Source organism: Accipiter gentilis, chromosome Z, assembly GCF_929443795.1.
Source record: "Accipiter gentilis chromosome Z, bAccGen1.1, whole genome shotgun sequence".
Lineage (NCBI taxonomy): Eukaryota > Metazoa > Chordata > Aves > Accipitriformes > Accipitridae > Astur > Astur gentilis.
In genome coordinates this window covers 50,142,477-50,157,175 of record NC_064919.1, presented here as the reverse complement: position 1 = coordinate 50,157,175, position 14,699 = coordinate 50,142,477, and the positions used below count along the sequence as shown (strand labels likewise).

Below are 14,699 nucleotides of genomic sequence, written 5' to 3'. Positions count from 1 at the left end.
TCTGCTGCATTAAAAAGAACATAATTTAGCTAATGAAGAGCAGAAATAAAGAACTAAAATTCCCATTGAATTCCAATTTCAACAGCAGCTGAGTGTGGCTGATCTCTGTGTTAGATTTTTTAGACAGAAAATTATTTAAGCAGCATAAAATCAGCATTTCCATTTTGTCATAATTTTGAAGTGAAAGGGTTCATTTTTGTCCAAAGTAAAATGTATAAATCCAATTGAGTTTGGCCTATGCACCACCTGCAATAGGAAGGAGATAGGACAACTCCATGTTCACACATTAGAATTCCTCCAGTGCCCTGGCTTGCTCTGTCACAATGGAAATAGTCTGACTGAGTTTGTAGGCTGCAGGAATGATTGGACCAGCTGGCCTCCGAGAAAGGCACATTTACCTGGAACAGGTGAACTGCACATAGCCTTCATTCCAATCAGAATAATTTAACAATCCAAATTTCAACCAAGAGGAAGACAAAGTAGTCCATCTCCAGTGGCAGAAACATTAATGGGCCTTTCTTGGACAAAGTGGAATTGAAACAATTAACATTATTCTAGAATAGTCACCTACATGTACATGCCCTATCATGCTAGCTTTTCTTATTTTAAACTCAAAGCTTTTAAGCACTTCAGTTTGCATTTTAGTCAATGTTTCTTTATGTGTGCTTTTTATGTAGTAGAAACAATAGAAGTACTTATACTTAGTGAGGCTCATTTGGATAATTTTAATGACTTTCAATAACCTACTAATTCAGGAACAAATATACTTAAAATCCCCTATTGTTAAGTTCACAAGGATATATTTTTAGATCTTCAAGTACTTTAAGTTTACATCTATGTCTTAAAATTCAGAATTGATTTTTAGCAAATGAGTGAGAAAACTCTTACTGCTTTGTGAGTTTACTTAGCTGCCCAAGATGGAATGTTTCTTTTATTTCATTAAATTATAAACTAATTTTATTGCTAATGCCATTGTAGTCCTAAATATATTTCATAGCCGAATTCTTATAATTAATTTTTATCTATCAGAAAGCAGTAATTAAATAGATTTGTCGCTTCCAATGTAATATTACTGCATTCTGACATGCTGTCCAACCAGAGTATCTGTTAATTTAGATTCAGTGATAAATGATTTCCAATACATCAGCAGTATTTGTCTCTCTAACGTGTTTTGATATTGATTGTTTAAGTGATATTTCACCTTTGATTATTTTTATAAAGGGTTTCTACCTACTTTGATGTAGGGCTCCAAAGGAAGGACCTCTATTCAGTATTCATGCATAAACAGTGGTATTTTTGTCTGTGTATAATATATCTATTTCAAAATGGTTTTTATGGTTTAAATTTTCAGTAAGTCCAAAGGCAAGTATATACTCATCTCTCATAACTAGCAAATAGAAGTAAGCATGTACTCCCATGAGTCTCTTTGAAAGCCCTTTTCTCAATCTCCATTTCTTTCGAAGTGCTGATACTGAAATATGTGAATGAAACTGAACTGTGCCGTGGGAATTAAAAGCAGAAGAACATCTGTAGCCTCAAAAATTCTTACTAGGAGCACAATTCATGAGTGGATGAATGTGAGGTCTGAGCACTCTGTCCATACGTGCAGGAGCATGACACAACCTATTAGTGGTAGCAAGCCATGAATTTCTTTCTCTTGTATAGTGGGATTTTCTAGTTGTGTAAACACTGATAAATGACACTTTTTCTTACGGGTAGGATAAAAAATACAAAGCAAAATAAAAAACCATAAAAATAAATCCATGGGCCCTATATAGCTGATATAGGCCAAGTGAATATGGGCCTTGTATCAGCCATGAAAGTCACAGGCAATATGAATACAGCTTAATAACCCTGGGCTGCTCTAACTTATGTTGAAGATCGGTCTGATAAATCTGTTTTCAACATCCAAGAAAACAGATGCCTGCATATGGATATACTGTAACTTCTTTCAAATGTGGTACATGCAATTTCATGCAGTTTTGGATCTTTTTCCTTGAAAACTGTGACTAGTAAAGATTTGGCTTTGTTTAAAGCACTGACTCTTGGTAACCTGTCACATGGTACAGGGGCCTGTCTCTGCTTGAAGAATTCATGTCTGGTATGATGTAGCTCTAAATGGCCAAAGTCTCTTTTTTATAATTTGAGGCAACACATGTGACTGCAAAGAAGAGGGCAGTTTATGCCTGAGAAGATGAAATTCTTCATGGAAACCAGAAGTAAGTTTAGAATAAAAGAGAACCACATGTCTTGAAAGGCAAATAACAGCAACATAAAAATGAAGAGTGCGTTGATAACTGAAATTAAGAATAATGGTCTTCACAGCTCTGCCTTCACACTAAAACCTGTGATGTTACAGCTGTAAATAAAAGGAGGAAAACAGTCAAGGCATTATTAGCAACTGAATTCTTCTGAATTCACTAAGCCCAAACAAAGCTTAGAGTCATACCTGGAGTCTTGAAATTTCTTAGCTGGGATGGAGTGTCACAGATTTCCAAGATCCAGTCACCTGCTGCTTTTTCACTCCAGCAGTGAGTAGTCATAAACTCCCAGTTTTTGAATCCTTCCATGGAATGATCAAATAGCCTAAAATAAATCATGATATTATTTTAAGTGAACCATTTTATTTGGGGATCTAAGCCTCCAAGTCTGCAAACTCTTGAATGATATACTACTTAGCCCATTCATTCATTTGTGCCTTTACATAACGTTATCCATCATTTCCCCACACATATTTCAAGTACATTCAACAGTTTCTTGTCATTTTGGTGGAAGAGATTGTTTACATGCCATCATTTGTCACACTGTGAAAGAGGATGGAAAGAGAATTCATTGAAAAAAAAAAAAAAAATTGCTAATAATGCTTAATAGCATTCATGTGCCTTGGGAAAAGTGCATACAACACAGCATATCTATTGCTTTAACAGCATGATGTAAATACAAACAACTCATAATTTGGAAAGTTTCTGTAACATTTATTTTTGTCTTTGGATTGGAATACTTAAAAGGGGTTTAATAACAATAAAATGTATTAAGTGACTGGGACAATATTAGCAATTCAATATATATGACTTCTTGTGAGGAAATAAAATTTAACTGACCAAAGTATCACTCTCTTCAAACACTTGACAGAATTGAGCTTGGGTAAAGCCAGGAGACTAATGGCATCTGGTGGTTTCATCTAACCAACAACATTACCATAATTTAATTACCTAGGTTGTGGGTGAAGAGGTTGGAGCTTAGGTCTGGATTATGGTAATTTCTAGTATGGGGGCCCATTTCAGAGGCTGCAATGTGATGCTGATCCCATGGGGGGAAGTGGAAAGACGACTGGCCAGAGATTTTATTACCTAAACCTGGAATTCATTAATGAGATTTTGGAAAGACACAAGAGAATTTACACTTTTATTCAGTGGTCACAGCATGTTGCCTGGTACCCCAAAGCTATTGATGGGAGGTGCGTTCTAATCAAGACTGTTGCCTTTAATAAAATGGCACAGCTCAGCCTCAAAAAAATACGTATATATTTACACCTATAGATATGTATGTATATATTTCTATACAGATACATGCATAAATATACATATATTCATGTATATCTATTTTATATATAAGCATATATATACATATGTAGGTACGTATACATATTTATCACTATTTTCATTTGGTCTTTATGTGTGGAAATTCCACTGGTAATAGCTATGCTTAAATATTTTTTCACAAAACAAGATGTCTGCAGTAGAAAATACAATAGATTGAAACCCCTTTTCCATAAAATAGAGAAAAATCTAGTACTAGACTAAATACTGTGATATTTTTGCACTGACTTGAATCTTTACTGTTATTTTCTAAGCTAATTTCAAGTTTTATTCTCAAAAGGTTGTGAAGTTCAGCAAACATTGGGAAAGCAGGACACATTTGTAGTAATTGAGTATATGTCAATTTCTGGTAAAAATTGCCACGCAGGATGCGAACAAAATGCCATATTTCTTGCTGAAAACTTTGGTCAGTCAGAGGCATACAGCATATCTGCTATTACTGCAATAGGACCTGCATGGACCTGCATGCCTGGTGCACTTTATAGGACTCAGTCCAAAGCTGATTTTCATGCTCTCATTTGTGCAACCTTTCTCCATTTTAAAAGAATGCCTATAATAGTACTCTTTTTTACTAGTGTTGATAACTTTAAATTAAAAAAATATATATTTTTAGAATTAGGCCTCATTTTCATTGATAATTGGGTGAGATTTTCTTCTGAAGCAGTTCTGTACCTCTGTGTGTGTATGTCTATATGTGTATACATATATATTCTGCTAGCAGAATTGGCCTGTTTCATGACACTGTTAAATCAGTTGTTTGAATACAGCAAATCTCGCAAATACATAGCACACATTTCATTTACTGAAAGGGTAGAAATTATTACGCAGTTATTACCCAGTGTTTGCATGTGGGTATGTTCAACTGAAGTCATTATGTAGGTTATTTCCAACAGTTAGTCAAATTGTCAAACCATGTTTTGCTGATAACTAATGTAATATTTTCTAAACACCCTGTCAATCCGTCAAAGCAGCAATATTTCTCTTTGCCATTGCAGCAACTAAATTATATAGTATTATGTAAGTACTCTTGAATTATATTGTAAATTCTGTATTCACTGGGCTTCCATTCACATACATAGAAACACAAGTTGCTCTTTATTTTTACTGTAATGAGTCCAATATTTCCCATAGTATTTTTTGTTTAATGGTGTTTATTTGTCATGTTTTGGAATTTTAAATTGCTGTCAGATTTCCATTTTAATATTGCATCATTCTTTTGAGTAATTTTGGGAGGAAGAGACAAAAATCCCTTATGACTTTATCATAGATATATAAAACCACCTTTACCTTAAATACGCTATGGCAGAAACTGTAAGTTTTCATATATCCATCCATGGAAATGGGGAAAATCCAGTAATATTCTTTCATAGAAAATTAACTAGTTTTTGAAAAGAATACTTCTTTTGGAAAGGTTTGAATTTTATAAAGTAAGGTTTAAATTGGAACATTTTAATATATAAACTGTGTTTCTACAAAAGAATCTGCAAATGAGTCAAAAAGCTACAGAGGTCAAAAGAACAGTTAAAAAAAAGGTAGAAGGATACTGACTCTGAGGTTCTGTTTGTGTATGTTGTACATACTCAATGGTCCAAGTATTTTTGTGTTGCTCTGCTTATGCACTAAATTCTCAAATCAAAGAACCTGTGAGGTAGTACATGGATTTCCCTTTCAGTGGTGTTAAATGAATAAATGAAGTGATCAAATGTTCAGGTGTACTCTTCCTTATTCAGAAAGAAATACATATGGAATAGGATCTTTTAAGGAGCATGGAGCCAGTCCAGACAGTTAATTGATTTTTTATTTGTCAGATTGGTAGCAAGTCAAAATTCATATCAAGGACACACTTAAACACAGTTTATCATGGACTAGTAAATTATTAGTATATGGTCTGATGAATTGTTAGTTGACTGTTACAGGTTATTATAGATTAAAATAGTTAAACAAGATTATTAGAATAATCTGATAATTTTAATGACCATGATCATATAGATCTGCAACATCTGTATTCATACATGTAACAAGCTTTTAAGTACCAAAGTGAGTAACAGCATTTGAATCTTTATAACTTATTTGTTAACATAACCCCAACAGAATGCCAGATCTGTTATTCAATTACTCAGGTGACTGATCTTAGTAACAGGACATTCAAGTTTGGGTGGATGTGACTACATGATTGACTATATCCAGAGAAACTAATTATGGGCTGCTGCTTATAATGAATAGCATTACATTTAAAAATAATTACTCTTCTCTCTCTGAGAAATTTTATGATATACTCATCACATGCCATATGTAGGTCTATACGTATGTTACGGGTTGTAGAGTAATATAATTATTCCCTTAAAAGAAGTTCAAGAGTCTTGGCCTCTTCTACTGCTACCAGTTCAGCCTAGAAATTGCATCACCTTTCTATTTAAGAATATAACTTCAAGCAGAAATACTCATCTGAAATAAAATTATACACCCAGAGGAAGACAATTAGCCACCTTCTTGGAATTCCACAAGTGGGAACATAAGGCTAGTTTCTCACAGTTAAATCTACTAGCTTTAAAAAAACAAACAAGCAAGGGTGTCAGCTTTTTAGCAAAGAATCTCTAAGTTCATAAATGTTCAGAAGAATTTGGTTTGTGTTTTAATTTTATGTGTGAAAAGGCAGTGGGGGCAGGGGATCCACTTGGTAACACCACCATCACCCATCACAAACAATAAAAGGTAAACGCCTAAAAGGAGCTTTTTTAATATCAAGACCTTTTTTTTGTCTCAGAAGGTGCCACTGCACCTGACGGACAGCCATACTTGTATGTTGAACTGACCACATCGAGAGCCAGGAAGCCCTGCACTGGCTGATGGCTGTGGCTGCAGTGGAGTAGCTGGCAAGAGAAGGCTATTTTCTCCTCTGTAGCAGCAGTCTTTGTTTATGACGTGCTCCAGCCTACTAAATTGGCAGCCTGACAGGCCAGTAGTCCTTGCCCACTAGTCTAATTGGTCACAAGACTTCAAGTGAGCTTAGAGTTTGAAAAGAGTACAGAATGCCTTCCCAAGCTGCTCACCTGAAAATGCTTTTGTCGACTATTCTTCTTAGAGCAGCTCTTCTCCACAGGGTGCAACCACCAGCACCGCGTGAAATGTAAGACACCTCAAACTGACTTAACCAAAGCTTCAGTCAGACCCTACTGCCCACCTGCACTGAAGTATTCAGGGAAAAAGAAGATGGTCGGAAAGCACTTCAGAACCTTTCTCACCTACATGTGTCAGGGAAGATCATTTAAAACTTCTGGAGACTCTGACTGTCCATCACACAACCCAGTTTATTCCAAGTGAAACTCAATATAGTAACTATTGTAGTAAGATTGAGATGGGGCTAGTTTTCAAAAGGCTGGGAAAAGATTAATTCATTCTCACTATAGTAGCTGGGGCAAACATATCTGCAAGAAGTAGAAATCCTAGGCATTCTTCCTCAGCCTGTCTTAAACAGCTCCTCTATTTTCTATTTGGTTCAATGCAGACCTCAGAAGCTGAGACATTTAGCTGGATCCTAAATATGTCCTTAGCCACTTGTCTTCACTCCCACTTCGGCTATGGAAAATTAAGTCAAACGTTTAATGATGGGTTCTAATTTTCCACTAAAACTGAACCTGAGATATTGAAATCTAAAAGCCAATACATGCCTACTCTACAGATCCCTGATTAATTCTTTACTAGTCTCAGTCATCAAAGAAAGGCATGTGTCACACTAAATCTCAGATATATTGCACTTCATTCTTCTTCCACATCTTTCCTTGAGCAAGTTACAGGATCAATTTTAGAGTTACATGGAGGATAGTGTCACTTACATGCATTCATTTACTCCTTTGCACATAAAACTCATTAGTGTTTTCTGCAGAGCTGAGGAAATCAACAGTATTTTTTCCCCTTTGGCAAAAAAAAAAAAAAAATTACTTTTTTTCTAAATGGATGTTGTGTCTGTAGTTATCCCCAGAGGTCTCGACGCTATCTACTGCTAATACTGCCAGGGTATAACAAAAAAAAATATTTCTAGACGTGTTGATATTGCAACTGCACTTCAACAAATAGTTGGTAGAAGGGTAGTGGGATGTCTATTCACTCTGCCCCTTGCCTCCCCCCCCCCCCCCCCCAAAAAAAAAAAAAAGGAAAAAAAGATATAGACAACCTGAATGAAATAAAACATAGCAAGTATGAGTCGGGAGAAACAGTTTTCCAAGAACTGCTTCATCCTGTAGACATAGTACAAGCAGAGGATTATTGTTTGCTCATCCTGGACTTAATAATACCACCACAGAGTCCTTTTCAGTTACTGTGACAGTAAAACTCAGTGTGAAGGTTAGTCCTATCCTTTTCATCATATCTGGATACACGAAATGTATTTGTTATTAAGAGTATAATGTGTAAACTGCAATAAAGATGTAAGATGGACTGGTCCAGAAATCAAAATATACTCCTATAAAGAAAACATTTGCTCTACTTCTGATCATCAGGACTTTTTATGAAGCAAACTAGCAAGTAAGATTAGATGAGAATACATTCTTTTTGATCTAAGAGTTTCCTGCAGAGGAGGGTGTTATTAAAATTTACTGATTATCTAAGTTTTCATGGTAGGAAAGAGATGGTCACGAAAATACTTCCCTTTGTTACTGAACAGAAGTATTATTAATGTTAGTCCCATATAAGCATAGGAAGCTAGAGGCCTGGAAACTTGCCACCACGTGGCTAAAAAATTTCAGTAACGCAGTTTGAATGGCAGCAGCTGCTTTAAATTTAAAGGGCAAGAATTAAAAAAGTCATGACTTCAGTGGGAGACAGACGAGCCCTAAGGTTGCTTCTTCTATCCTCTTCGTATTTAGGTTCTCCTCCATAGCCCTGCTGTACTGTTTGTTAGAACTGACCTTGGTATCTCTCAAAAACACTCAGAAACCCATGCTGCCAAATCCAATGACCAATTGTTTTTAAAAAGGGGATACTGTTCCCCTTTGTACTTAACTGTAGCCTCATCCTCTCACCAGCCAGCACTTTCCAAGGCTGTATTTTCTTCTGCTGCAGTACATCCAATGTAATCATGTTTAGTACTTTCCAAACAACAAAGCAGATGTTCCCTGTAATGCAGTTTTTGAAGAATGCACATGAGGCTCAAGCCAGTGACAGTGTAATCCACCAAATGCCTGCAAAGGAATCCACATTGCCTCTGACTAACAAGTTTTCTTACTGAAGTCATTTTACGGGATGCCAACATTAAGGATAAAATATGCAGAAAAAGGGCCAGATATTGCCTTGAGGGACCTACTCATCAATGCACCAGAAACTACACAATGACTCTTCTTCCAGAATTGGTGGAGAAGAAGTGCACATGTGTAAAATATACCTTTTGCACTTTAAGACGTTTTACCAGCAAACTGGTTCAAATTAAACCCAGATGAGTAATGGTAAAGCAATGAGGTTTTCCTTGGGTTCAGTAAAAACAGCTGGTATTGCTGCTATTAATCATGTACGTGTACATTAAAAGCTCTTGTATGTCTGAGAAAAGCATCTCAGTCGGGTAGTAGCAATGTACAACAGCCTGTGGGACCTTTGCCTATAGAAAAAAAGCCAGACTGCTTGCTGCCAATCCATTCCTGCATGCTACTTGTACTTGAATGCATTTATTCTGATGTCCTCATCAATAATACTTTAAAAATCAAATGCCTTGCAACTAAATTCTCATATTAGTGAATAACAACACTCCTGCTCTAAGTTTCATTTTATGACATGATGCTAAAACGTATAGACTCAATAATACTTAGTATACTACTAATTGCAAGACCACTAAGCTGTAAGACTTCTTCCAGCCAGACCAAATAAAACAAGCCTTGAAATACCATTTTGAAAAGTACTGTGCCCATATCCATCACTTTACCTTAAGAAAGGCCTTGTGAAGACTCTAGGCATTTCAGACCTAGAGTTTGCAAAATACATTTACTTCTTAATATTAGTAGCCCAGACTTGTTTGTTTCAGCCATATGTGACTTACAAGTCAGTATATCTCTGAAGCTTGCATGGGAAGGGAATTTCTGGTATGAGTATTTGGTCTGTCATGAGTAACCTGTTTTTTGGAAAGTGGCAAAACATTAAAAGGCTTTTCAAGTTTCTTTGTTTTCTGGTTAGCCTTCTGATACTATAGGATAAGAAACAGCTGAACATCACCTTATTTTAATACACACATATGCATTCTCTCTGTCTACTACAGGTACAGAAAACAACTACTTTCTAAGGTGCAGGGGTTACAAAGAGACTGATTGGATTAAACTTTGTACCTATTCCACATACCAGTCATCACCAGTGGTGAACTGTAAATACTGGAATGTCTTTATCTCCCACTTGCTGTGAGTCAGCTGCAAGACATGAAAGCCTAGAGCCAAAAGTTAGCTGTGTTAAGACCACTGGGTTTACACGAGATTATTTTGTTTGGATACCTAGCTGGAGAGCTTTTAATTTTTTTCATTTTGAAGCAGGGAAGAACTGCTGCATGAAAATGGAATAGAAAACTAAAGAAGGATTTCTTGAAACAGAAAAACAAAAGCCTGTTTCATAACTGCTTAGAGGGTAGAAGTCTGCCTCTGCACTGGTTAGCAGGGGACAAATTCTTTGTTCAGTGCTGCATAGATGTGTGGGCCCATATGCTTTATCAGTAAGGAACTGACAACACTCCTAAGAAACACAGGAGATATTCTAGAGGGCCCCAAAATTCCAGGACAACTGGAATTGTAGAATAAATGTCTACAGCTTGAGGAGTATTTTCAGTACACCTTTTCTCTTAAATTAACCTAATTTCTAATGAAAATGTGGGTTCACACTTCAATCAGAACCAAGTCCATTTGAGCTCCACCTGTCTCCAAAACAGGTTCTTACTTTCAAGAAGAAAGATAAGTCCTTCTGCCACTGAGGGACAGGAAGACACACAAGTCTCCAGGCCTAGTTAGTGACTCTATGAGCAGATCTGTCTTGGGGAATGTAGATGACGAGGCAGGAAAGCAGGCCATTCCCAATTCATTAAAAGCCCTGCAGAGTAGGACTAGGGATATAAACTTGTGAAGACTTGAGTGTGATAGCAGAAGGGTTCTCACAACATAGGTTTGACACATGGCAGCTTTTGCTGTTTCTGAGATACATCAGCTAACATCAACTTTTTTGTGGGAGCCATGCTCTGTGTACAGCAGAATGGCAGTAATATAAATCTGCTAGTCACCAAGAAAAAAATTTTCCCTATCATACTATGGTCTCAGCAGGAAGAAGATTTTCTAGTCAGTTGGAGAAGTATAGAAGCATTTCTTATTGTAACTGTAACTTATTTGCACATTTGGAAATGGGGTAGAGTTTGAGAAGGTTCCTGGGGTTTCTTAGTGCTTTAACTATCTCTGGTAGGAGGCAGTTGCTCTTGATCACTGATTTAACAAGATTTATCTGAGAAGGACTGCCAATGTTTTCTTCCAAGAAAATTTCTGCTAGTAGACTGGAGAAATAGAAATATCACTGGGAAGTCTTTCAGTTTGCTGAGGACAAATACTGATGATGCACCTCACCTCAAGGGACTGAAATTGTACTAATGTTGGCAATGCTGCATTGTATAAAGAGATACTTTTTGAGTCCAGTCTGGAAAAAAAGGCACAATTTGATGCAGAGTCATAGTTTTTCCAAGAACATAACACAGAGGTGACAGGATGAGAAAAAGGACTGATCTTTCTTAGTGGTGGTTGTTAGAGTGGCTGGACATTCAAAAGCAAGTATCTATCACAGATCTGTGCAATGAAGGAAATGGCTGACTTTTAAAAATTTTAATAGGGTGTTTACAAATGGACCCCTTGATTTCAAAGTACTAGTGCAACATCTCAGAGTTGTCCTACTAGGAGACTTTCATGGGTTAAGCATACTATTTCAATATGTATGGGGAAAAAAAGGATACAGAAATTGGTAACATCAGGAGTCATAACAATATTCACAAAGCTTAAAGAAAATAGTAGTAGCAAACTGCTATTCTATCTGATTTTTATTACTAGTGAACAAAGGATAAGAAAGGAGAAAAATGAAAAATATGTAGAAATACACTTCCATTCAGCTTCCTTCTGTAACACTGAGCCTGATACTATTTTCTTCACATTTTCCAGCCATCTATTAATTGGTGAGCCACAAAAGACTATTGAAATTGACTAATCTTTGTTTTGGAGCCGATGTCCTTCAACAGATTTACAGCCTACTCTTCTACTGATAAAAGACAGAGATTGTCATCTTTGAGTTCTTTTGCACTTCACTCTCCCCAACTCTTTCAGAAAAAATAACCAGCCTGTGTCTGTCAGCGAAGCTACTGTAATGACTTGACTGTTCTTTGCTGATGCTGCAGTCTCAGTGCAAGCTCTGCACGCTGACTGGACTATGAAGTTGTGTTGTCATACTATACCTGTTGGCCAAGAGCTGTGACCTAGTTCCAGAAGGAGAGGTTAGGTAAATTGCCAAGTCTCCACGTCGAGGGTGAGTAATAGTGATGCGCACAACAACATGCTCCAAGTAGATCACATGGTGGTTAGGATTATCTGAACAGCCAGTGGCTTTGTAAATTGAACGAACAATGCTGTCAGGTCGTATTGTTCTATAATATAAGCATATAAAACAATATCAGCATTTCTTGCTTTTTCTGCAAAATAAGACATCTTTTTTTGCTTAGCAATGAATGACAGTGTTGGACAATTGTTTCTGAGAAGTCAGTAGCCTGTAACCATTAGTTTTAATACTTCACAGCTGAAACTATCACCACAGGGTAATTATTTTACTGCAGCTAATGGCAACTACCTGGCTTTCTGTTAAGCATGTACACATGCTAAAAGAGGACAGTGAAAAACCTGTAATAGGAATAAGCCTTTGGGACAGAGCATTTTTGTGGATTAGTGGCCAGCTGAGAATTGTTGGGATTGTCATGGGATCACAGCTGGTTGTTAAGCCCCAGGAAATGCCTGGCATAGCCACAGTCTTTGCTTACGTAATAGCAAGTATTACATGTTAACTGTACCAAACAGCATCTGACTCAGCTGGTTTAAATTGGCACGACATCCTTGCAGTCTATACCAGTTATGGATTAAGCCTGTCAAGAATATTTATCAAACAGTAATATTAGTGCTTTGGAAGTGTGCCTTATGAATGATGTTGTCTCTGTATCCACAGAGTGCACATACAGAATTTTGCTCTAAAGCCTTGTTCTATAGATGCTGTCCTAGCAATCAGAAAGCAGTTTAGTCTTAGGCTCTGAGCTAGCGACTCTCCTGAGGCTGTCTGAGAGAGACAATATCATGCAGTATTTTAATGAAAATAGTATTTGCCTGTTAGATCCTGGACTGATAATTATGCATGCATCTTACAAAGGTGACTGCAGTGCACACTACCAAACATTCTTTTTCTTTGGTGCATCATCTATACCAGAATCAATCATTATCCAGCCTGGCTTGTTTTACACCTTCAACGTCTGGGGCGTTCTTTAAACTATGGCCTTTTTCCAAGCACTACATGGAACAATGTTTACAGGAAAATGACCTGACATCTGTGAATGTGACAGACATCCCCAGTATAGCTTTCAAAATGATGCATTATACACAAGGCAAGGGAGGGGTAAATTATACCCAATTTCTTTCCATAAGTTTATGCCAGCAAGAGTTTGGGCAGCGGGTATTACTTGATTTGCCGATCTGTGTTCTCCACACACACATGCTGTGGAGGGACTGTTGTCCACTTTTCTGCTTCTATCACCATTGCTTCCGCATCCATCAGTCCAAATCCATAGAGGTGGCTCACTGCAAGGTACAAACAGAATGGTTGCAATTACAGCACAAACTTTGTTTTTCTGCATAGACTAATTCCTGAGAGTCACATCCTAACAGGAGCTGCTTCTTTTCTAATTCTTCCTTGCTTTTGCACAAAGCTCAAAAACCTCCTTGCCTGAAACAATAATGACCATATCTAATTTGTTCACTGAATCTGTTCACTGCTTCATTACAGAAGCAGCAAATGACCGTCATGAATAACACTGCCTTACCACAAGGAGTGTGGACCAGAACTGCAGAGTGCCAGGGAGTAAAACTGCCTCTGACTGCACTTTGTCCATGTGCCTTAATTCAGCCCAGTCCTCTTATATGACGTAATGTTAAAACGTGTAAAGAATCAGAGAAGGGTTTTTTCTGTTATTGTAATACCACATGCATGTATGTAAACATTGAAGGTAACTGAGACAGTCATTCCTGGATGTTTCATGCTCACCTGTACCCGTTTTTCATGCCATGGAGAGCCAGCAAGAAACTCAATGCCTAGTAATTTAACTTTAATGCCTGAATGCCTTCTACTCAAAGAAGCAGAAGGCTTTAAAGCATCAACTTTCTTAGGATACAAAAAATCAAACTTTCAAATGCCCAACACCTAGACAAGGTGAAGTATTTCTAACAGCCTTGTGCCAATTCTGTATCTTTCACTTTTTTGTGATTTTAAGAGTACTTAACTTGATGTAACTATTTCAAGAGTTCCAGCAGTTCACAGAGGCTAAAAGTTTCACTTGCTGAATCAGCTGTGAGGTTTTGGTTGCTGTTCCAATCAAAACAGAAGCTTGCAAATGGATTTTGATGAATTAGAAGAGCTGCTAGCTATGTTGTTTCATTGTGACAAATTGGTGCTCTTGGTAAAGTTCTGACAGGAGAAGGTGAAAGAAAAAAAGCTTCCAGAGGGAGGATTTTAGATCACAAATATTAATAAAGCAGTTTTGCTTGCTACCACTGACAGTGCCACCAGAAAACCCTCAGAAAAACTTAAGTGCTATTTTAATCAGAAACGCGACAAGGCATGGTGTAAGTCTTTCCAACTGCACTTTGCAAAGATTTTGTGAAAGCAGCCTCTATTCATTGCCAAACCAGAATTCAAAAGACTCCATCCAATAAAACCCCAACCTTGTTAAACAAATAACAGTTCAAAGTGTAAAAATAATCAGTGCTTAAGGATTCCATCTTCCAAATATGGCAGTATCTAATACTGTCTGAAACTGCCAAGTGAAGAGGGCTCCTCAATGGAAAATACTGCAATGTG

General features: G+C 37.1%; 1 protein-coding gene across 2 annotated transcripts in view; it reads right to left on the bottom strand.

Moving 5' to 3' along the window:
* Nucleotides 1-14,699, bottom strand: part of PCSK5 (proprotein convertase subtilisin/kexin type 5) — a 256,599-nt gene that overhangs the window by 75,462 nt on the left and 166,438 nt on the right. For both annotated transcript variants that reach the window (XM_049795548.1, XM_049795547.1), the window contains exons 11-13: nucleotides 13,306-13,423; nucleotides 12,043-12,231; nucleotides 2,450-2,586 (exon numbers count right to left, since the gene is read on the bottom strand). In XM_049795548.1, the coding sequence (XP_049651505.1) occupies nucleotides 2,450-2,586; nucleotides 12,043-12,231; nucleotides 13,306-13,423 (444 nt within the window). The remainder of the gene's footprint in view (nucleotides 1-2,449; nucleotides 2,587-12,042; nucleotides 12,232-13,305; nucleotides 13,424-14,699) is intronic.